Below are 19,294 nucleotides of genomic sequence, written 5' to 3' on the forward strand. Positions count from 1 at the left end.
CCATTCTGGGTACCCCCAGCATAACACAGACATCAAACTCCTGGAGAGGGTCCGGAGGAGGCCATGAAAGATGATCAGAGGGCTGGAACACCTCCTGCTGGGGACAGGCTGAGAGAGCTGGGGCTGTTCAGCCTGGAGAAGAGAAGGCTCTGAGGAGACCTTAGAGCAGCCTTCTGGTACCTGAAGGGGGCTACAGGGAAGCTGGGGAGGGACTTTTTACAGGGCTTGTAGTGCTAGAATGAGAAGCAATGGCTTTGAGCTGCAAGAAGGCAGATTTAGACTGGAGATTAGGAAGAAATTGTTTCCAGTGAGGGTGGGGAGACACTGGAACAGGTTGCCCAGGGAGGTTGTGGATGCTTCCTCCTTGGAGGTGTTCAAGGCAGGGCTAGATGAGGCCTTGAGCAACTCGGTCTAGTGGAAGGTGACCCTGCCCATGGCAGGGTGGTTGGAACTAGCTGATCTTTAATGTCCCTTCCAACCCAAACCATTCTATGAAAGCTTGCAGCCCGGAAGGCCAATGGCATCTTAGGCTGCATCAAAAGCAGCACTGCCAGCAGATCAAGTGAGGTGATTCTGCCACTCTGCTCTGCTCTGCTGAGACCTCACCTGGAGTACTGTGTCCAGCTCTGGAGCCCTGAATGCACAAAGGACGTGGACCTGATGGAAATGGTCCAGAGGAGGGACATGAAAATGATCAGGAGGTTGGAGCATCTCTGCTACAAAGTCAGGCTGAGGGAGCTAGGGGTGTTCAGCCTGGAGAAGAGGAAGCTCCATGGAGACTTAATAGCAGCCTTCCAGTACCTGAAGAGGGCTACAAGAACAGTGGAAAGAGACTGTTTAGAAAGGCCTGTAGAGGTAGGACAAAGGAGCAATGGCTTCAAATTAGAGAAGAGCAGGTTTAGATTGGATGTTAGGAACAAGATCTTTACCATGAGGGTGGTGGAACACTGAAACAGGTTGCCCAGGGATGTGGTTGGGGCCCCATCCCTAGAGATATTTAAGGTCAGCATCTACAAGGCTCTGGGCAACCTGATCTGGTTGAGGATGCCCCTGCGAACTGCAGAGAGGGTTGGACTAGATGGCCTCTGGAAGTCCCTTCCAACCCAGACCATTCTATGATTCTGTGAATGTATCTCTTCTAAAACCCATACTCATGGTGTGTAAGCCATGGTGGGCACCCCATGGAGGCTAACACATAGTGGATAAGCCATGGTGGGCAGTCAGTGGTCAGTAACCCATAGTGGATAAGCCATGGTGGGCAGTCAATGGTCAGTAACCCATAGTGGATAAGCCATGGTGGGCAGTCAATGGTCAGTAACCCATAGTGGGTAAGCCATGGTGGGTCAGTCAATGGTCAGTAACCCATAGTGGGTAAGCCATGGTGGGCAGTCAATGGTCAGTAACCCATAGTGGGTAAGCCATGGTGGGCAGTCAATGGTCAGTAACCCATAGTGGGTAAGCCATGGTGGGCAGTCAATGGTCAGTAACCCATAGTGGGTAAGCCATGGTGGGTAAGCAATGGTCAGAAACTCATAGTGGATAGACCATGGTGGGTAAGCAATGGTCAGTAACTTATAGTGGATAAACCATGGTGGTAAGCAATGGTCAGTAACTTACAGTGGATAAACCATGGTGGGTAAGCCATGGTCAGTAACCCATAGTGGGTAAGCCATGGTGGGTAAGCAATGGTCAGTAATCCATAGTGGGTAAGCCATGGTGGGCAGTCAATGGTCAGTAACCCATAGTGGATAAACTATGGTGGGTAAGCAATGGTCAGAAACTCATAGTGGATTAAGCCATGGTGGGTAAGCCATGGTGGGTAAGCCATGGTCAGAAACTCATAGTGTGTAAGCCATGGTCAGTAACCCATAGTGGATTAAGCCATGGTGGGTAAGCAGTGGTCAGTAACTCATAGTGGGTAAGCCATGGTCAGTAACCCATAGTGGATTAAGCCATGGTGGGTAAGCAGTGGTCAGTAACTCATAGTGGGTAAGCCATGGTCAGTAACCCATAGTGGGTAAGCCATGGTGGGTAAGCAGTGGTCAGTAACTCATAGTGGGTAAGCCATGGTCAGTAACCCATAGTGGATTAAGCCATGGTGGGTAAGCAGTGGTCAGTAACTCATAGTGGGTAAGCCATGGTCAGTAACCCATAGTGGATTAAGCCATGGTGGGTAAGCAGTGGTCAGTAACTCATAGTGGGTAAGCCATGGTGGGTAAGCAGTGGTCAATAACCCATAGTGGGTAAGCCATGGTCAGTAACCCATAGTGGATTAAGCCATGGTGGGTAAGCAGTGGTCAGTAACTCATAGTGGGTAAGCCATGGTGGGTAAGCAATGGTCAGTAACTCATAGTGGGTAAGCCATGGTGGGTAAGCCATGGTCAGTAACCCATAGTGGGTAAGCCATGGTGGGTAAGCAGTGGTCAATAACCCATAGTGGGTAAGCCATGGTCAGTAACCCATAGTGGGTAAGCCATGGTGGGTAAGCCATGGTCAGTAACTCATAGTGGGTAAGCCATGGTCAGAAACTCATAGTGGGTAAGCCATGGTCAGTAACCCATAGTGGATAACCCATGGTGGGTAAGCAATGGTCAGAAACCTATAGTGGGTAAGCCATGGTGGGTAAGCCATGGTCAGAAACCCATAGTGGGTAAGCCATGGTGGGTAAGCCATGGTCAGTAACCCATAGTGGGTAAGCCATGGTGGGTAAGCCATGGTCAGTAACCCATAGTGGGTAAGCCATGGTGAGTAAGCAGTGGTCAATAACCCATAGTGGGTAAGCCATGGTCAGTAACCCATAGTGGGTAAGCCATGGTGGGTAAGCCATGGTCAGAAACTCATAGTGGGTAACCCATAGTGGATAACCCATAGTGGGTAAGCCATGGTGGGTAAGCCATGGTCAGTAACCATAGTGGGTAAGCCATGGTGGGTAAGCCATGGTCAGTAACCATAGTGGGTAAGCCATGGTGGGTAAGCCATGGTCAGTAACCCATAGTGGGTAAGCCATGGTGGGTAAGCCATGGTCAGTAACTCATGGTGGGTAAGCCATGGTCAGTAACCCATAGTGGGTAGGCCATGGTGGGTAAGCCATGGTCAGTAACTCATGGTGGGTAAGCCCTGGTGGGTAACCAAGCAACTCTTGTTGTTTCAGGAGAGAGAAAGACGATCTCCTGCCATCAACTTCCACCACGGTCCTTTCACGGAGGGGAAAAGCCCTCTCCAAGTCTACTGCGAGGCAGAAGGTGTAACAGTAAGGGATTCTCGTTTCCTACTTCCCTGTTCCCAGATCAAACCAGACCCTCTGTTCTGACTCCTGGTTTTCCCTTTCTCTCTTGGTAGGACATAGTAGTAGCAGAGCTGATGAAAAAGTTGGACATTTTAGGGGATAACGCCGTAAGTGTATGTTCCTTTAATCAATTGTGCATGCTTTGGTGCATCTTTGTCCTCCTCTTAAGCAAGCAAAGCCTTGGGTTGCTGCTGCACAGCCTGGCCTGCCCCTGCTCCCAGTGCTGGGCCATGAGCTAAGTGTCTTCTGGCTTGACAAAGTCTTCTTAACAGCCTCTGCAGGATCATGGGCCCACAGCATTGCTTTGGATTTGCCAATGAGTTGGAAAATATTTCCAAACTGTGGTGTTTGGGGTTTTTTTTCCTGCCCACTCTTCACACCTGGTATCTTTATTTGCTCACTCTGCTTTGCTTTGCTTTTGCATTTCTGGTTTGATTTCATCTAATAACCCACAAACCTTTGGTAGCAACCAGGAGATGAAACAAAAAGTCCTTCTCTGGAGAGCTTCCAAATCCACCTGGATGTTATGATATTGGGCAAACTGCTGTGGGTAACTCTGCTGTAACAGAGGGATTGGACTGGATCATCTCCAGAGGTCCCTTCCAGCCCCACTATGCTGGGATTTGGGGATTCTGTAGCAGCATCATGAAAAGAAGAAAGAAATAATAAGAAATAAGAAGGTGTTTCTCCTTCAGCAAGTGGAATTGAATAGTCCCAGAGGTAGTCATATCTGTAGAAGATAGGTAAGGTCTTGGATATTTTGGTTCTGTACTCTCATCTGTCACCTCAGAGACACAGAGCTGTGAGGGACAGAGGAGAGCACAGAGTCTCACAGACCCTTTGGCTGCTGAGGGAACCTTCCTGGTAGACACCACCTCCACCATCAGGTCTGCAGAAAGGTTCTGAGAGCTCCTCACCTGAGCTGCCCCAGCTCTGCCTTCTGCCTGTCTGCAGTTTGGTTACCAGCAAACTGCCATCCCTGGAGCCATGGGGCAGCCTGGGAGTACCTCCTGTGCACCTCCCCAGCCAGACCAGTCAGGTCATCATGTCTTCACTGTCCCTGGTTTCTGACATCTACATGTTCTGCCCCATGAAATCAAGCAAGGGGTAGTGGAGGACCTGAAACACATTGATACCATTACTGAGCTCCACCACTGCTCAGCTAATGATGGTCACACTGCCAGCAGTGGGAAGAGTCCTAAAACCTTCTGGGTGCAAAGAATGGAAGAACAGAAAGATGGAATTTTAATCACCAATGAGCTATGAATGACCCTGCTGATGTGTAGAAAGATAATACTTATTGATCATTAATCCCTGAAGTAATCTTGCATTCAGTTATTAATATTTAATTATTAATATCAGGGTAGTCCCATACAGAGATTTTTGGGACAACATCCCAAACAGGCAACTCGGAGACAAAAAGGAACAGAAACAGAGATCTTTCTCCTGTTTTCTGCTCCAATTTGTTTCCTCTTTATTTATATTCATGGTCTCTTTAAGACACTGAAACAGGTTGTCAGGGAGGTTGTGGATGCTCCCTCCCTGGAGATGTTCAAAGCCAGGTTGGAGGAGGCCTTGAGCAACCTGATCTAGTGGAAGGTATCCCTGCCCATGGCAGGGGTGATGGAACTAGATGATCTTTAAGGTCCCTTCCAACCCAATCCATTCCTTGATGATGTTATTTCCTCCTGCTTTTTTTCGCTTGTTATATCCAACAACCAACTTCCAGATGTGACACAAAAGGGAAGTCCCACTTCCCACCTCAGATAGCTTCAAGCCAAGTGTAGATGGTTCTGTCACTTGTTTTTATCTTGTTTTCATGTTTCACATCACAGGCTCTGCCCTGTGGCTGCAGATTGTCACATCTGACTCTCAGGGAGGCTGGGAAAGGGAACCCACCTGTGTGCAAGTGATTCCATCCTTGTCCATGCATTTTCCCACCTGCATTTCAAGAAAGCCCCCCAGCAGCTTCTAGCTGCTTCCTGCTGAACTCTCAGAAGTTAAATATTGCTTGGAGTAAGGTCAGCCTTTGGGAGAGTAGAACCTTTACATAGAGCAGAAACAAGATTAGAAGGGTTGGATACATCCTCCCTACCCACTGGTCCCTGGGGACAGGGACAGAGGAGGTTGAGGAGCACAGATACTCTCCTCTTCCTCCTTTGGGAGATCTTCTGGCTCTCTACAACTCCCTGAAAGGAGGTGGGAGCCAAATAGGGATTGGTCTCTCCTCCCAGTGAACAAGCAATAGAAAAAGAGGAAATGGCCTCACGTTGCCTCAGGGGAGGTTTAAGCTGGACAAGAGGAACAATTTCTTCCACTTAAGGGTTGTCAAGGCTTGGCCCAGGCTGCTCAGGGTGGTGGTGGAGTCCTCATCCTCGGAGGGATTTCAGAGCCTTGGAGATGTGGTGCTGAGGGCCATGGTTTAGTGGTGACCTGGCAGTGCTGGCTTAAGGGTTGGACTTGACGATCTTAAAGGTCTCTTCCAACCAAAACAATTCTGTGATTCTCTGACTCCCCACAGGCAGGAGAAGCAGGCTGGGGACAACTTGGAGAAGAGGAAGCACCACAGTTAATGTGCTGTGGGGATGGTTCATTTTCAGTGTGACAGATCATTTTTTAAAGAAAAATTACTCTTCCTTGTGCAAGAGACAAATTTCAGGTGTCCTCAGGAAGGGTCTTAGAATCTTAGAATGGTTTAGGTTGGAGGGGACCTTCAAGATCATCTAGTTCCAACCCCCCTGCCATGGGCAGGAACACCTTCCACTAGACCAGGTTGCACAAGGCCTTGTCCAACCTGGCCTTGAACACAGCTCCTGTCTTCTTCCATCCCTGCCAGGCAGCACTTTCCCAGCCTTGTGCATCAGTTTGAGTTTCACCATAGTGACCCTTCTTGCCAGCCAACCCTGTGGGAGCAGAGCTGATGGCTCTGGGTCTGAACAAAGGCAGGTCCCAGACTAGGAGTCACTTCTATGTAAGATGTGGTCAGAGCAATACCAAGTTTTGGGGCGAAATGCAAAATACAGCTTCAGTGCTTTATTTTCTTTTTCTTTTAAGAAGCACCCAAGCATGGACTGAGTGGCCAACACCTTCACAAATGTTCTCCAGAACCATGGCTTGGCTGCACAAAATCAGGACTGTATGAACCTGCTGTGCATGGAACAAGCTTAAGGACTTAGAGCTGCATCTCTCTTCTCAAGGGCACATCATGCTCAGCTTGGGCTTGTCTTGTGCAACTGGGTGCTCATTCCTGGTGGGGAAAATTAGATCCTTTTTCTTTTTTTTATGGTAAATATGAGCATTTTAGATGAATTAACTTGCCCAGGGAGGTGGTTGAGGCCCCATCCCTGGAGATATTCAAGGTGAGGCTCAGCAAGGCTTTGGGCCTCCTGATCTAGTTGAGGATGTCTCTGCTGACTGCAGAGGAGGTTGGACTGGATGACCTTTGGAGGTTCCTTCCAACCCAGACCATTCTATGATAACTTCAGCTTGGATGGTTACATCAATCTCATGTTGCAGTGCTGATTTTCTTCACCTTTGTTTCTTCTTTCTCAAACCTATGTAATTAATTCTGTATTTGTTTGATACAGCAGGCCCAGGTAGTGGATTAATTAACGAGGTACTGGGACTTGTTGTAATTATGCTCTGCTTTTGGTGCAGAACCTGACCAATGAAGAGCAAGTGGTTGTCATCCAAGCAAGGACAGTCCTCACCTTGGCTGAAAAGGTAACAGCAATAATCACTCAGCAGTAAATGTGTGGTGTGGAAGCAGCTGGTGATGTAGCTTCATCACAAAGCTCTGTGGTTCTTCACAGGGAAGTCCACTTACATTGAGGTTCTGCCCAATTAAAGCCAACACAGACATTGCTTATTGATGACACTAGGCTGGGTGGTAGCATGGATCTGCTGGAGGCTGGGAAGGCTTTACAGAGGCACCTGGCCAGGCTGGATCAATGGGCCAAGGCCAGTGGGATGAGGTTCAACGTGGTCAAGTGCTGGGTCCTGCACTTGGGTCACAACCACCTCGTGAATGCTTCAGGCTGGGGCCAGAGTGGCTGGAAACTGCCTGGTGGAAAAGGACCTGGGGGTGTTGGTCAGATTGCAGATGAGCCAGTGTGTGCCCAGGTAGCCAAGGAGGCCACCAGCATCCTGGCCTGGATTAGCAATGGTGTGGCCAGCAGGACAAGGACAGTGATTGCCCCCCTGTACTGGGCTCTGGTGAGGCCACACCTCTAATTCTGAGTTCAGTTTTGGGGACCTCACTCCAAGAAGGACATTGAGGGCTGGAGCAGGTGCAGAGGAGGGCAGCAAAGCTAGTGAAGGGTCTAGGGCACAAGATTTGTGAGGAGCAGCTGAGGGAACTGGGGTTGTTCAGTCTGAAGAAAAGGAGGCTGAGGGGAGACCTTCTGGCTCTCTACAACTCCCTGACAGGAGGTTGGAGTGAGGTAGGGGTTGGGCTCTTCTCCCACAGAACCAGTATAGAACAAAAGGAAGTGGCCTCGAGTTGCACCAGGGGAGGTTTAGGTTGGAGATTAGAAGAAATATCTTGACTGAAAGGGTTCTCAGAGACTGGCTCAGATTCCCTAGGGAGCTGGTTGAATCCCCATCCCTGGAGGTGTTTCAAAGAGGCAGAGATGTGGTGCAGAGGGAAGTGGTTTAGCCCCAGCCTTGGCAAAGTCAGAGAATGGTTGGGCTCTGTGATCTGAAAGGATCTCTTCCAACCAAAACCATTGTGTGATTCCGTGAACAGGTACCTGACCAGGCTTTGCCACAGTGCTTTTTTCCCATCACCAATATCTCTATAAAAGAAAAAATGTGAAAACAGAGTTAATGTTCCCCCCTTTTATTTACTGCTGACCCTCCAGGAAGTCCCCTGAAGGCTGACTGTGGCTGGGTTGCCTCTGCTCCTAGGCTAAAGCACTGTCCTCTGTTTTGTGCACAGTGGCTCCAGCAGATAGAAGTGACCGAGTCTGCACTGCAGCAGAAGATGCTGGACCTTGAGAATGAAAAGGTACCAAGGGATGGGGTGGATGAACCAGGGGAAGAGGCTGAGCTGTGGGCCAGGGATGTGGCTGCTGCACTGCCCAGCTCTTCCTTGTGTCCTCAGGAGCTGTTCAGCAAGCATAAGGGCTACCTGGATGAGCAACCCTTCTTGAGTGAAAGAGTTCTCCCAGGCTGCCCAGGGAGGTGGTTGAATCCCCATCCCTGGAGGTGTTTCAGAGAGGCAGAGATGTGGTGCTGAGGGACATGGTTTAGCCTCAGCCTGTGGGTCAGGGATGTGGCTGTTGCACTGCCCAACCTCTTCCTTCTGTCCTCAGGAGCTGTTCAGCAAGCAGAAGGGCTACCTAGATGAGGAGCTGGACTTCAGGAAGCAGTCCTTGGACAAAGCTCACAAGGTGAGGAGACCCAGTTTGGGCTGAGTTACGACCCCTTGATCAGTGACCTTGTGTAATGAGTGTAGTCTGATCTTGTCAGACCAACTCTGCTGTGGACAGAACTGCTCATGGACTCACCCAAGGACTAACCAGGCTGAATTTTCCTAGATTCATGGAATGGTTTGTGTTGGAAGGGACCTTAAAGCTCATCTAGTTTCAAACACCCTGAACATGGGCCAGGACATCTTCCCCTAGACCAGTTTGCTCAAGGCCTCATCCAACCTGGCCTTGAACACTTCCATGGAGGGGCCATCCACAGCCTCCCTGGGCAACAAGTCCTCCATACCCTAAGCTACCATTGAGTTCCCTGTGGATGGAGCTCCTCTTGTTGACGTTATCCTTGCAGGATTAAGACCTAAATATTGCTTTATTAACCCACAAGTTCTAACATAGGAGATATTTTGATAAATGACTGATAAGGAAGTGATGGGTTTGGTAACTTCTCTTTGCCTTCCAAAATAGAGATTTGGACCCAGGTATCTCCTTAGATCTTTGGTTGCATCTTCTGTAGGCACAAAGGCTGGAGGCATTTTGTGGTTCTGTGAAGTTGAAGTGAAACTGCTTTTAGGTCAGGTTCATCACTAGCTGATCCCAACCCACTTCAGCCACCTCTTTAGCCCTCAGATGCCTGGTTTCCTTCAGAGGAAGTTCAATAGGTACTCATGGAAGACACCAACAGAGATTTTCATGTCAGTTTATCTCATTCTTTCAGCTCATTTAAATCTTGAGCACAGTTCTGCTTGCCCTGGAGCAGTTTGTGCTTCTTGTGGAGCTTTCACCCAGTACAGTTCCAAACAGCCTTAGAGGTTCAAGCTGCACTACTGCAGCAGTCCTGTTCTGAAGCCGTGGAGAGCTCTCCAGGCTTCAAAACACACTTTGCAGTCCTGGTCTCTTGAAGCTATAAAGAGCTCTTCGAGACACCACCAGGGGTGTGGAAAGGTGGCATCAGCTGCTGCTTTGTCTCTTGCTCTGTATCAAAGTTGCTGGGAAAGATTTCAGCTTGTGTGAAGGAGCAATCTTCACAAAAGGAGCAACTTTGAAGCAGAAGACCTTGTCTGGCCAAGTCACCTTCCCTAGGAGGGTGCCAGACATGGTGACCTTGGGGAAGTGCTGGCAGTCCGTGTCCTCCACACCTCCATATCTCAGCACATCTGGAGGACACACACATCTGTCTGTGTGCCAGAGATGTTCTCTGATGCAGTGAAGCAAAGGCTCAGCAGCCTGAGACCTGCAAGAGCAGAGCCCAGCTACCAGAGACGGAGCAGAAGGCCCTTTGGAGCTGGCAGCTCTGCCAGGGGAGGTGCTGGAGGCACCTTCAGATGAGGACTTCTCAGATAGTGGTTGCTGAGTACTGTAAGCACACAGCAGGGAGTCCTTCCCCTCTGGCAGGAGGGTGAGCTGGTGCTGTGTCCTCTGCTGCGGGAGCAGCTGGGACAGGTAAATGGAGACAGAACATCTCTGTGACTCACAGGGTGACTCTTTATTCAACCTTTTCTTATTTTCCTCCCCTTTTCCTCCCCTATTTTCTCAGGGTTTCCCCCTTTTTTTATCCCCCCCGCCCTTTTTGCCCCCTTTTTCCCCTGTTGCCCCCTTTTCCCCTCCCCTTTCCCCCCTTTTTTTTCCTCCCTTTTCTCCCTTTTTCCCTTTCCCCCTCTTTTCTCCCTTCCTCCCCTCTTTTTTCCCCCTTTTCTGTTTTTCTTTTCCCTTTATCCATTTTCTTTCTCCCCTCTCCCCTTTTCACCCCTTTCCCTCCCTTTTTCACCCCTTCTCCTTTTTTACCTTTTTCAGATTTCTTTTTTTCCCTTTTATTTCCCTTTCCTCCTCACCTCCAGAAGGGAGACCTTCTCACCCCTACCCTGCACCAGTGGCAGTTGGGGCTGTGCCAGAGGTGATCCCAACCCCAGTGCTGCTCAGAGCCCACAGCATGAAAGCCCCTGAAGTGTTTTCCCTTGGGTGTGAGCTTCCTTCCCTGCCCTGGTGGGAAGCTCCTTTCCCAACCCCTCTTCCACACACCCCCTTTACTGGGGCAGGATTTTCAGCTCCTGCCAGACTCCTGCTGGGAGCAGAGCCAAGGCCAAGCTGACAGCCTCATATTGTCTTTGATTAGCAAATTCTGGAATTAGAAGCCATGCTCTATGATGCCCTGCAGCAAGAAGCTGGAGCCAAAATTTCCGAACTTCTTTCAGAAGAGGAGAAAGAGAAGCTGAAGAGTGCTGTAGAGCAATGGAAGAGGCAGGTGATGAGTGAGCTCCGAGAGAGGGACGCCCAAATCCTGCGGGAAAGGATGGAGCTCATCCAGCATGCACAGCAGGTAGGCACAGGCAGGGGGCCTGTGGGGTGGGATGCTCCCTCAGCTGGAAAAGTGATAAACTTGTGAGCACCAGCCCCTCCTCATGGAGCCAAACACAGATGGCTGGTCCTGGGGCCAGGCTGGGACGTGCCTGGGATAACTCCTGTGATCTGAATGGATTAGTCACACAGATGCATCAGGTTGGAAGGGACCCTCAAAGGGCATCTTGTCCAACTCCCCTGCACTCAGCAGGGACATCTCCAACTAGAGCAGGCTGCCCAGGGCCACATCAATTTGACCTTGAATGTCTCCAGGGATGGGGCTTCCACCACCTCTCAGGGTAACCTGTTCCAGTATCTCACCACTCTCATTGTGAAGAAATTCTTCCTGGTGACCGACCTAAATCTGCCCTGCTCCAGTTTGAAACTGTTGCCCCTCATCCTATCACCACAAACCCTTCTAAAGAGTCCCTCCCCAGCCCTCCTGTAGGTCCCCTTCAGATATTGAAATGCAGCTCTAAGGTCTCCTTGGAGCCTTCTCCAGGCTGAACAGCCCCAACTCTCTCAGCCGGTCTTTGTAGGAGAGGTGCTCCAGCCCTCTGATGATCTTTGTGGCCCTGCTTTGGACCTGCTTCATCAGGTCCATGTCTCTCTTGTGTTGGGGGTCCCATAGCTGGGCACAGTACTCCAGGTGAGGTCTCACCAGAGCAGAGCAGAATGGCAGAATCACCTCCCTCTGTCTGCTGGCCACACTGCTTTTGATGCAGCCCAGGATGCCACTGGCCTGCTGGGCTGCAGGTGCCCATTGCTGGCTCATGTCCTGCTTCTCATCCACCAGCACCCCCAAGTCCTTTTCTGCAGGGCTGCTCTCAATCTCATCATCCCCCAGCCTGTAGTGGTATCGAGGATTGTCCTGACCTTGGTGCAGTTCACCTTACCAAACCTCATGAGATTCTCCTCAACCCTCAACTTCTCCAGCCTGCCCAGGTCCCTCTGAATGGCACCCATCATGTCCTTCTGTCTTAACAACACATAGTGACATTCCCAGAGGACTCCTTCACAATTTGAACCCCCAAGTCATCTTTTGAGAAGCACAGCACATGCAGTTTGTCTCTCCCACAGTAACATGTCTGCTGGGTGCCTCTGTGTTTGGTTGGTTAATAAATGTGTTTTTATTTGACATCTGACAGAGAATTAAAGAGCTAGAAGAAAGAATTGAAGGCCAAAAAAGACAAATAAAAGAGTTAGAGGAAAAGGTAAGGTAATGCAGATGAAACAGTTGTTGTACATGCACATCACCATCTGTCCATGTCACCCTGGCTCAGAACACACTCTGGTGGTGGTGCAAGAGCTAACATGAGAGTGCTCCAGGAGACCCTTCTGCATTTGTATTATTCCCCTGGAGAAGGAAAGGTTTCCACCTTAAATCCACTCTGTTTTCCTTCAGCACAGCCCAAACCTCGGGGCTCAGCAGGGGTGTAGGGGTCTGTCTGCCCTGGGAAGGGAGGGACGGAGAGATGAGGTCAAGATATGCTCTGGCGAAGGAGCCAGGATCTTTTCTCCCTCCCTCCCGTCTCCAGCACTGCACTGACCAGCCTTATCCAGAGGGAATGAGGAGAAGGAGGCTCTTTGTCCTTTCCTCACCTGCCACCACAGTAGTCACTGTCACCATGGTTATTGTCATCAAGCTGCCTCCAGTCAAGCCATGACTCTTGAGTTTTACCCTCAAATTGTCCTCATCTGAAACTCTCTCTTTGCACTGACCTTGCCATCGCAGAGTTTGTTAAGTCAGAGCAGAGGCTGAGCTGGATTTTCACCTCAGACTGACCCCAAACCTTAGCAGTGTTGAGTTTGGGATGGGTTTTTTGAGGTATCAGAAGAATTCAGCTCATTTTGTTTCCTCCCTGTTTTTCCCAAGCCCTTGGCTGTGGCTGGGCCGGGCTCTGCTGGGGCAGGAGATGACTCTCATCGATCTGAGGGACAGAGAGGCTCTGGCTGAGTCAAGCTCCAAGGCCTCAGAGCTTACTTCACACTTCATGTTTCTTTTCAACTGTGACTTTTGTTGTGCCCTGTCTGTAAGCACAGCTTGTTTCTCAGCTGAACACACTGTAAACTCTGATTCTCTTTCTTCTCTTCCATTTTTTCCTCTTCTCCCTCCCCTTTTCAGTTTTTATTTTTGTTTTTATTTTTCTCTTTAGCTTTCATTCTTTGGTCATAGCCCTTCAGGCCACATGCAAAAGGTAAGCCCTCAGATCGCCTCTGGTCTCCTCTTCTTCTTGTGAAGCATCAGAGCCTTCCCCTGGCTACTCAGAGTTGCTCTGGCAGTACTGGTAGGGGTATCCTGGGTGCCCCCAGACAACCCTAAAACTGAAACCTCTAAAGCCTTGATAAAAATGTGAAAGCTGGGCAGCAGCAAGCTGAAGACCTTTGAATGGAATGTCTTTCTCCAGAGGGAAGAGAAGGAAAGAGAAAGCCACAGCAGGGTTAAAAGCAAAGGAGCTTCAACCCAATGTGGACACCCAGACTGTGCTTGTTCCCCTAACTGCATCAGGGGGTTGTTCCTGCTGATTCTTCCTGGATATCCATGTGGAATCCAGTGCCCTTCTCCCTGCACTGCTGGGGGCTCTGATGTGCTCACAGCCACGCTCAACCTCTTACATCAGAATCATAGAATGGTTTGGGTTGGAAGGGACCTTAAAGGTCATCTAGTTCCAGCCCCTGCCGTGGGCAGGGATGCCTTCCACTGGACCAGGCTGCTCAAGGCCCCATCCAGCCTGGCCTTCTGCTGCCTTCAAGCTGTGCAGCCAGAATGGTTTAGGAGGAATATGTCACACATGAATGTCTGTTTCTCCAAGCTCCATGGCACAGGACCCTTAGATATTACCTACACCCCTTTTTTCCCAGGTCCATAGGGGATCCATTGCCAGCCTGTGCTCCCAGAGGCAGCAGAAGTTGCCACATCACAGGTGGCACTGAGGGGAACGTTCCCCACTGGGTCAGTCCCAGCAGAACATCACACAAATCCTTTGTTGTACAGATCCAACAGACACTGACAGACCTAACCCTTAGAGAAATTTCACAGATGGTGCTTTGGCCCAGACTAACTTTTCTTTGATGTTTTCATTTCTTCTCTTGTTTCAGCCTTCGGAGGAAGCTACAACAGCTTCTGCTGCTGCTGCAAGAAGACAGCATTGGCTTCCCAGCCAGAAAAAGAGACTTTGCCATCTCAGAACCCCCAAATCTCTCTCTCATTTTGCTCCTGGCATTGGCAAGTGCAATCTCTGTGGCCCTTTCAGATTGCAGATGAACTGGGGTAGGTGGCAGGTTCTGCCCAGGTGACATCTGTGCCTCTGGCACCTCAGACTGAGGGCTTTGAAAAGCCAGAACTACACCAACCATGAAGAAGAAGAAGAAGAAAGCCAAAAACAACCTTTCCCTCTCCTACAGCCACAGGCTCCTTCCTGGGGTCCTGGCTCTGCTGCTGGGAGTAGCTCAGCTCTGCCTCAGGAGCGATACCTTCATTCAGATCAACTGAATAGATTTTGGTTCCCTGCTAAGCAGGCAGTCAACTGCTTCTCTGTAGAAGTGACCATGTCCTGGTTTGTGTGTCGTGCATTGATGTTTGTTATTCATAGCTACTTCAGCATCTGTCTTGGAAGAAGAAGCTGATTTTGAGAAGAGTTCCAGAGGAGTAACTCATGGAAAGACTGATGTGAGTGAAGGTGAAGTTGATTGTCCCAAGGTATTTCCTCATAACACAGGGTATGTCCTGTGGTTTGTGGAACAACCCACAGCTTGAGCTTGAGAACATAGAATCATAGAATTGTTTGGGTTGGAGAAGACCCCTAAGATCACTGAGTCCAACCATCAGCACAACAGCACCATGGCCATTAAACCATGTCCTAAAGTGCCACGTCCACACATTTCTTGAACACTTCATGAAGCTATGAAGGACATGGAGCTGTCAAGGACATGAAGAATATGAAGGACACGATGAACACGAAGGACATCAAGCTCTAGAATTTTTGGAGTTTTCAGTAGACCATGGCCCACGGCAGGATGAGCAAAACAGCACAACAGTTCATCATTTGCTGCCCCTGGGTGATGCCCAAAAACTTCACACTGTCCCAGCAAGAAAGTTTGAGCTGGAAAAGAGTGAACATAAACCACATCATCCTGGGCTGGAGGAGGCAGCAAGGGGGAAGAGATGTTACCACCTTCAGGCAAAGGAGCACAAGAGCCCAAGCCCAGGGGGCCAGCACAGGAGCCAGGAAGGAAAATAGGTCCTCTGGAAAAAAAGGAAAATCCAGAAGAAACCCCCCATGGGACTCAGCAGATGCAGCCAGGTCACAAATACGGGGTTGCTGGGCAACATCAGGAGAAAGTTCCTGTTTGCAGCTCTCCATGGCTGCAGAGCAACAAAGGTTACCCAAGGGGCAGGATGTGGTGGAGTAACTTCTCTTGCAAACACCTGGCAGGAAAAGCAGAGCTTGTGACAGGTAGGACTGACTGGAAAGCCATTAATGATATGGAGATTGTAGAGCTGTATCTATAGCATGGAACCTGACCAGGCTGTTCAGCTCTTGCTTGGGTGAAAATGCTTCTGATGATAACACAAATATCTGGAGAAGGCTCTGGCTGAGCAGGGGCAGGTAATGAGGTGCTGGAGCAGGTCCAGAGAAGGACAACAAAGCTGCTGAAGAGTCTGGAGAACAGATTTCACAAGGAACAGCTGAGGCACCTGGGGTTGTTCAGTCTGGAGAAAAGGCTGAGGGGAGACCTTCTGGCTCTCTACAACTGCCTGAAAGGAGGTTGGAGCCAGTTGGGGGTTGGTCTCTTCTCCTTAGTATCAGGTGGTGGAAGGAGAGGAAATGGCCTGAAACTGTGCCAGGGGAAGTTTAGGTTAGAGATTAGAAGAAACTTCTTCCTTGCAGGAGTGGTCAGGCATTAGAACAGGCTGCCTAGGGAGATGGTGGAGTCCACATCCCTTGAGGTGTTTGTGTGAACATGGCACTTGGGTCATGGTTTATTGCCCATGGTGGTGTTGGATTGATGGGTGGACTAGATGATCTTAGAGGGGTTTTCCATCCCAAACATTTCTGAGGTTCTATTTTAGTCACAAAAGTCATTATGTAAAACTTCCTTACTTCCCTCAGTTTCACTTCAGTACTTTAGGAACTGAATTTCAGTCTGATAGGGTCCCAAATGCTCCCTGCATGGATTTACATCACCCTTAATCAAAAACTCTTGGGCAGTGCCATACAGTCAGGTGTGATCAGCAAGTGATGATGCTACTTTATGTACAGAGAATCATAGTATCACAGAATTGTTTGGGTTGGAAAAGATCTCCAAGATGACCCAGTCCAACCATCTGCCCAACACCACTATGGCCATCAAACCACGTCCCCAGGTGCCATGTCCAGATGTTTCTTGAACACCTCCTGGGATGATGACTCCACCACCTCCCTGGGCAGCCTGTTCCAATATTGCCTGACCACTCTTGCAGCAAAGAAGCTTTTCTTAATCTCCAACCTAAACCTCTCCTGGTGGCAGCTTCAAATGCTTCTATACCTTTCTGCACCAAACAGATGCAGTAATAAAAATTTGCATTAATTATGCATCTGGCTTAAATTTCACCACAAGCTGAAGCACTCCTGGTGGGTTGCTCTTAAGGGTAGAGGGGCTGGGAACAGTGTGTGTGGAGGGCGGGGAGGTGTCCATCGTAGAGAAACCACCAGAAGATTCACCACTGGAGGGGGCTACAAGCCAAGGAAACTGGGAATGGTGGGACTGCAGGGGAGGGATCTGCTGCCTCGTGGGCTGCTTTGTTCTCTTAGAAGCAGAGGATCACGAAGTGGGTTGGGTTGGAAGGGACCTTGGAGATCATCCAGTCCAAACCCCTGCCGTGGGCAGGGTTCTGTTCCACGAGCTCAGGTTGCTCGAAGCCTCACCCAGCTTCTAAGCGGCTTCAGGAAGCTGCTTGGTCTCAGTTGGTGTTTACTGAGTGTTTTGGTCATACTCTGGAGGGTGGGAGGCTCCCAGGGAGAAGTGGCACTCGTGTATTTCCAAGCAAATCCAGTAAGTTCCAAATAAATCCAAACAGGTTCCAAATAAATACATAAAAAATCCAAATAAATACATAAAAAATCCAAATAAATACATAAAAAATCCAAATAAATGCATTAAAAAAATCCAAATAAATGCAAATAAATTCCAAATAAATAAATAAAAATCCAAGGAAATACATTTTAAAAAATCCAAATAAATGCATTAAGAAATCCAAATAAATGCAAATAAATTCCAAGTAAATAAATAAAAATCCAAGGAAATACATTTTAAAAAACCCAAATAAATGCATTAAAAATCCAAATAAATAAAAAATCCAGATAAATGCAAATAAATTAGAAATAAATAAATAGGCAAATAAATGCATTAAAAAATCCAAATAAATGCAAATAAATTCAAAGTAAATAAAAACCCAAATAAATGCATTAAAAATCCAAATAAGTAAAAAAATCCAAATAAGTCCAAATAAATACATAAAAAGTCCAAATAAATACATTAAAAATCCACATAAATACATTACAATTCCAAATAAATACATTAAAAATACAAATAAGTAAAAAATCCAAATAAGTCCAAATAAATACATTAAAAATCCAAATAAATGCAAATAAATTCAAAGTAAATAAAAACCCAAATAAATGCATTAAAAATCCAAATAAGTAAAAAATCCAAATAAGTCCAAATAAATACATAAAAAGTCCAAATAAATACATTTTTAAAATTCCAAATAAATACGTTAAAAATCCACTTAAGTACATTAAAAATCCACATAAATATATTAAAATTCCAAATAAATACATTAAAAATCCACAAAAATAAAAAATCCAAATAAATACATTAAAAATCCAAATAAATAAACCAGCATTCCAAATAAATAATAAAACAAAAGTCAAGAGAATCCCATCTGGGTGGTGGTCCAGTTTTCTTCATGGCTGTAGAGGTTCCCTGTCGGTGTAATTACAGTCTTAATTAATTCAACCTTAATTACCCCACTGGCACTATTAATATTAAGAGAAGACTATTTCCATTTTGTCAGTGACAGGAAGGTGGGGAGAGCCCAGGTGAGGCTGTGTGATTAGCAGATAATTACTTTGCTTTCAATTACTTTGTCCTGAAGAAAAGGACTTGGGGGTGGTGGTGGATGAGAAGCTGGACAGGAGCTGTCAGTGTGAACTTGCAGCCCAGAAACCAAACCAGATCCTGAGCTGCATCAAGAGAAGTGTGGCCAGCAGGTTGAGGGAGGTGATTCTCCCTCTCTACTCGGCTCTGGTGAGACTCCACCTGGAGTACTGTGCCCAGTTCTGGAGCCCCTGGTACAAGAAGGATCTGGAGGTGCTGGAAGGTGTCCAGAGAAGGGCCATGAGGGTGATCAGAGGGCTGGAGCTCCTCTCCTATGAGGACAGGCTGAGAGAGTTGAGACTATTCAGTTTGGAGAAGAGAAGGCTCTGAGGAGACCTTATTGTGACCTTCCAGTATCTGAAGGGGGCTACAAGAAAGCTGGGGAGGGACTTTTTAGGGTGTCAGGGAGTGATAGGACTGGGGTGGAAATGCGTCCAAGCTGGAGGAGGGGAGATTTAGATTAGATGTTAGAAAGAAGTTCTTCCCCATGAGGGTGGTGAGACACTGGAACAGGTTGCCCAGGGAGGTAGTAGAAACCCCATCCCTGGAAATTTTTAAGGCCAGGCTGCTCTGGGCAACCTGCTCTAGTGTGAGGTGTCCCTGCCTATGGCAGGGGGGTTGGAACTGGATGATTCTTGAGGTCCCTTCCAACCCTAACAATTCTATGATTCTCTGAAATTGACTCCACAATCAAATTATTCTTCTTTACTGGTGGGATCCGCTTCTCAGAAGAGGTCTTTTTAAGGTCAGCAGCACATCTTTGCACAAACAATCCCCAGGGGAGATGATGAGCTCCTGGAGTTTCAGTTTCTCTGTGGTGTCTTATCTGCTGCCTCCTGCTGTATGTCTGCACATCACTGCCTTTTGAAAGGGCTTGGAGATATGGCTCTGCACAGGCTGCTGAGGTAAGGCTGATGAGATTCAGGGAGTCATAGATGCATCATTAGAATATTAATTAGCAAGGCTCTGCTGGGCAGGATGACCCAAAACTTCTTTGTTTAAAGTGGAGTAAGGAGGAAACTAGAAACTGGAGCAGGGGAGATTGAGCTTGGGCAGCAGGAGGAAGTTCTTCATGCACTGCAGGAGGTGAAATACTGGAACA

General features: G+C 48.2%; 1 protein-coding gene across 18 annotated transcripts in view; it reads left to right on the forward strand.

The window, feature by feature from the left end:
- The window catches only part of JAKMIP3 (Janus kinase and microtubule interacting protein 3), a 41,654-nt gene extending 28,429 nt beyond the window's left edge, over window positions 1-13,225 (forward strand). For 8 of the 18 annotated variants that reach the window (XM_054382617.1, XM_054382623.1, XM_054382622.1 and 5 more), the window contains 8 exons: window positions 3,152-3,250; window positions 3,340-3,393; window positions 6,944-7,009; window positions 8,226-8,294; window positions 8,602-8,679; window positions 10,826-11,029; window positions 12,198-12,263; window positions 13,175-13,225. In XM_054382617.1, coding sequence (XP_054238592.1) covers window positions 3,152-3,250; window positions 3,340-3,393; window positions 6,944-7,009; window positions 8,226-8,294; window positions 8,602-8,679; window positions 10,826-11,029; window positions 12,198-12,263; window positions 13,175-13,225 — 687 coding nt within the window. Of the gene's footprint in view, window positions 1-3,151; window positions 3,251-3,339; window positions 3,400-6,943; window positions 7,010-8,225; window positions 8,295-8,601; window positions 8,680-10,825; window positions 11,030-12,197; window positions 12,264-13,174 lie in introns of all 18 variants that reach the window. The other 10 variants (XM_054382616.1, XM_054382620.1, XM_054382618.1 and 7 more) reach the window with 4 other exon arrangements.
- Window positions 13,226-19,294: the final 6,069 nt, after the last annotated feature.

This window comes from Indicator indicator, chromosome 7 (assembly GCF_027791375.1).
Source record: "Indicator indicator isolate 239-I01 chromosome 7, UM_Iind_1.1, whole genome shotgun sequence".
Lineage (NCBI taxonomy): Eukaryota > Metazoa > Chordata > Aves > Piciformes > Indicatoridae > Indicator > Indicator indicator.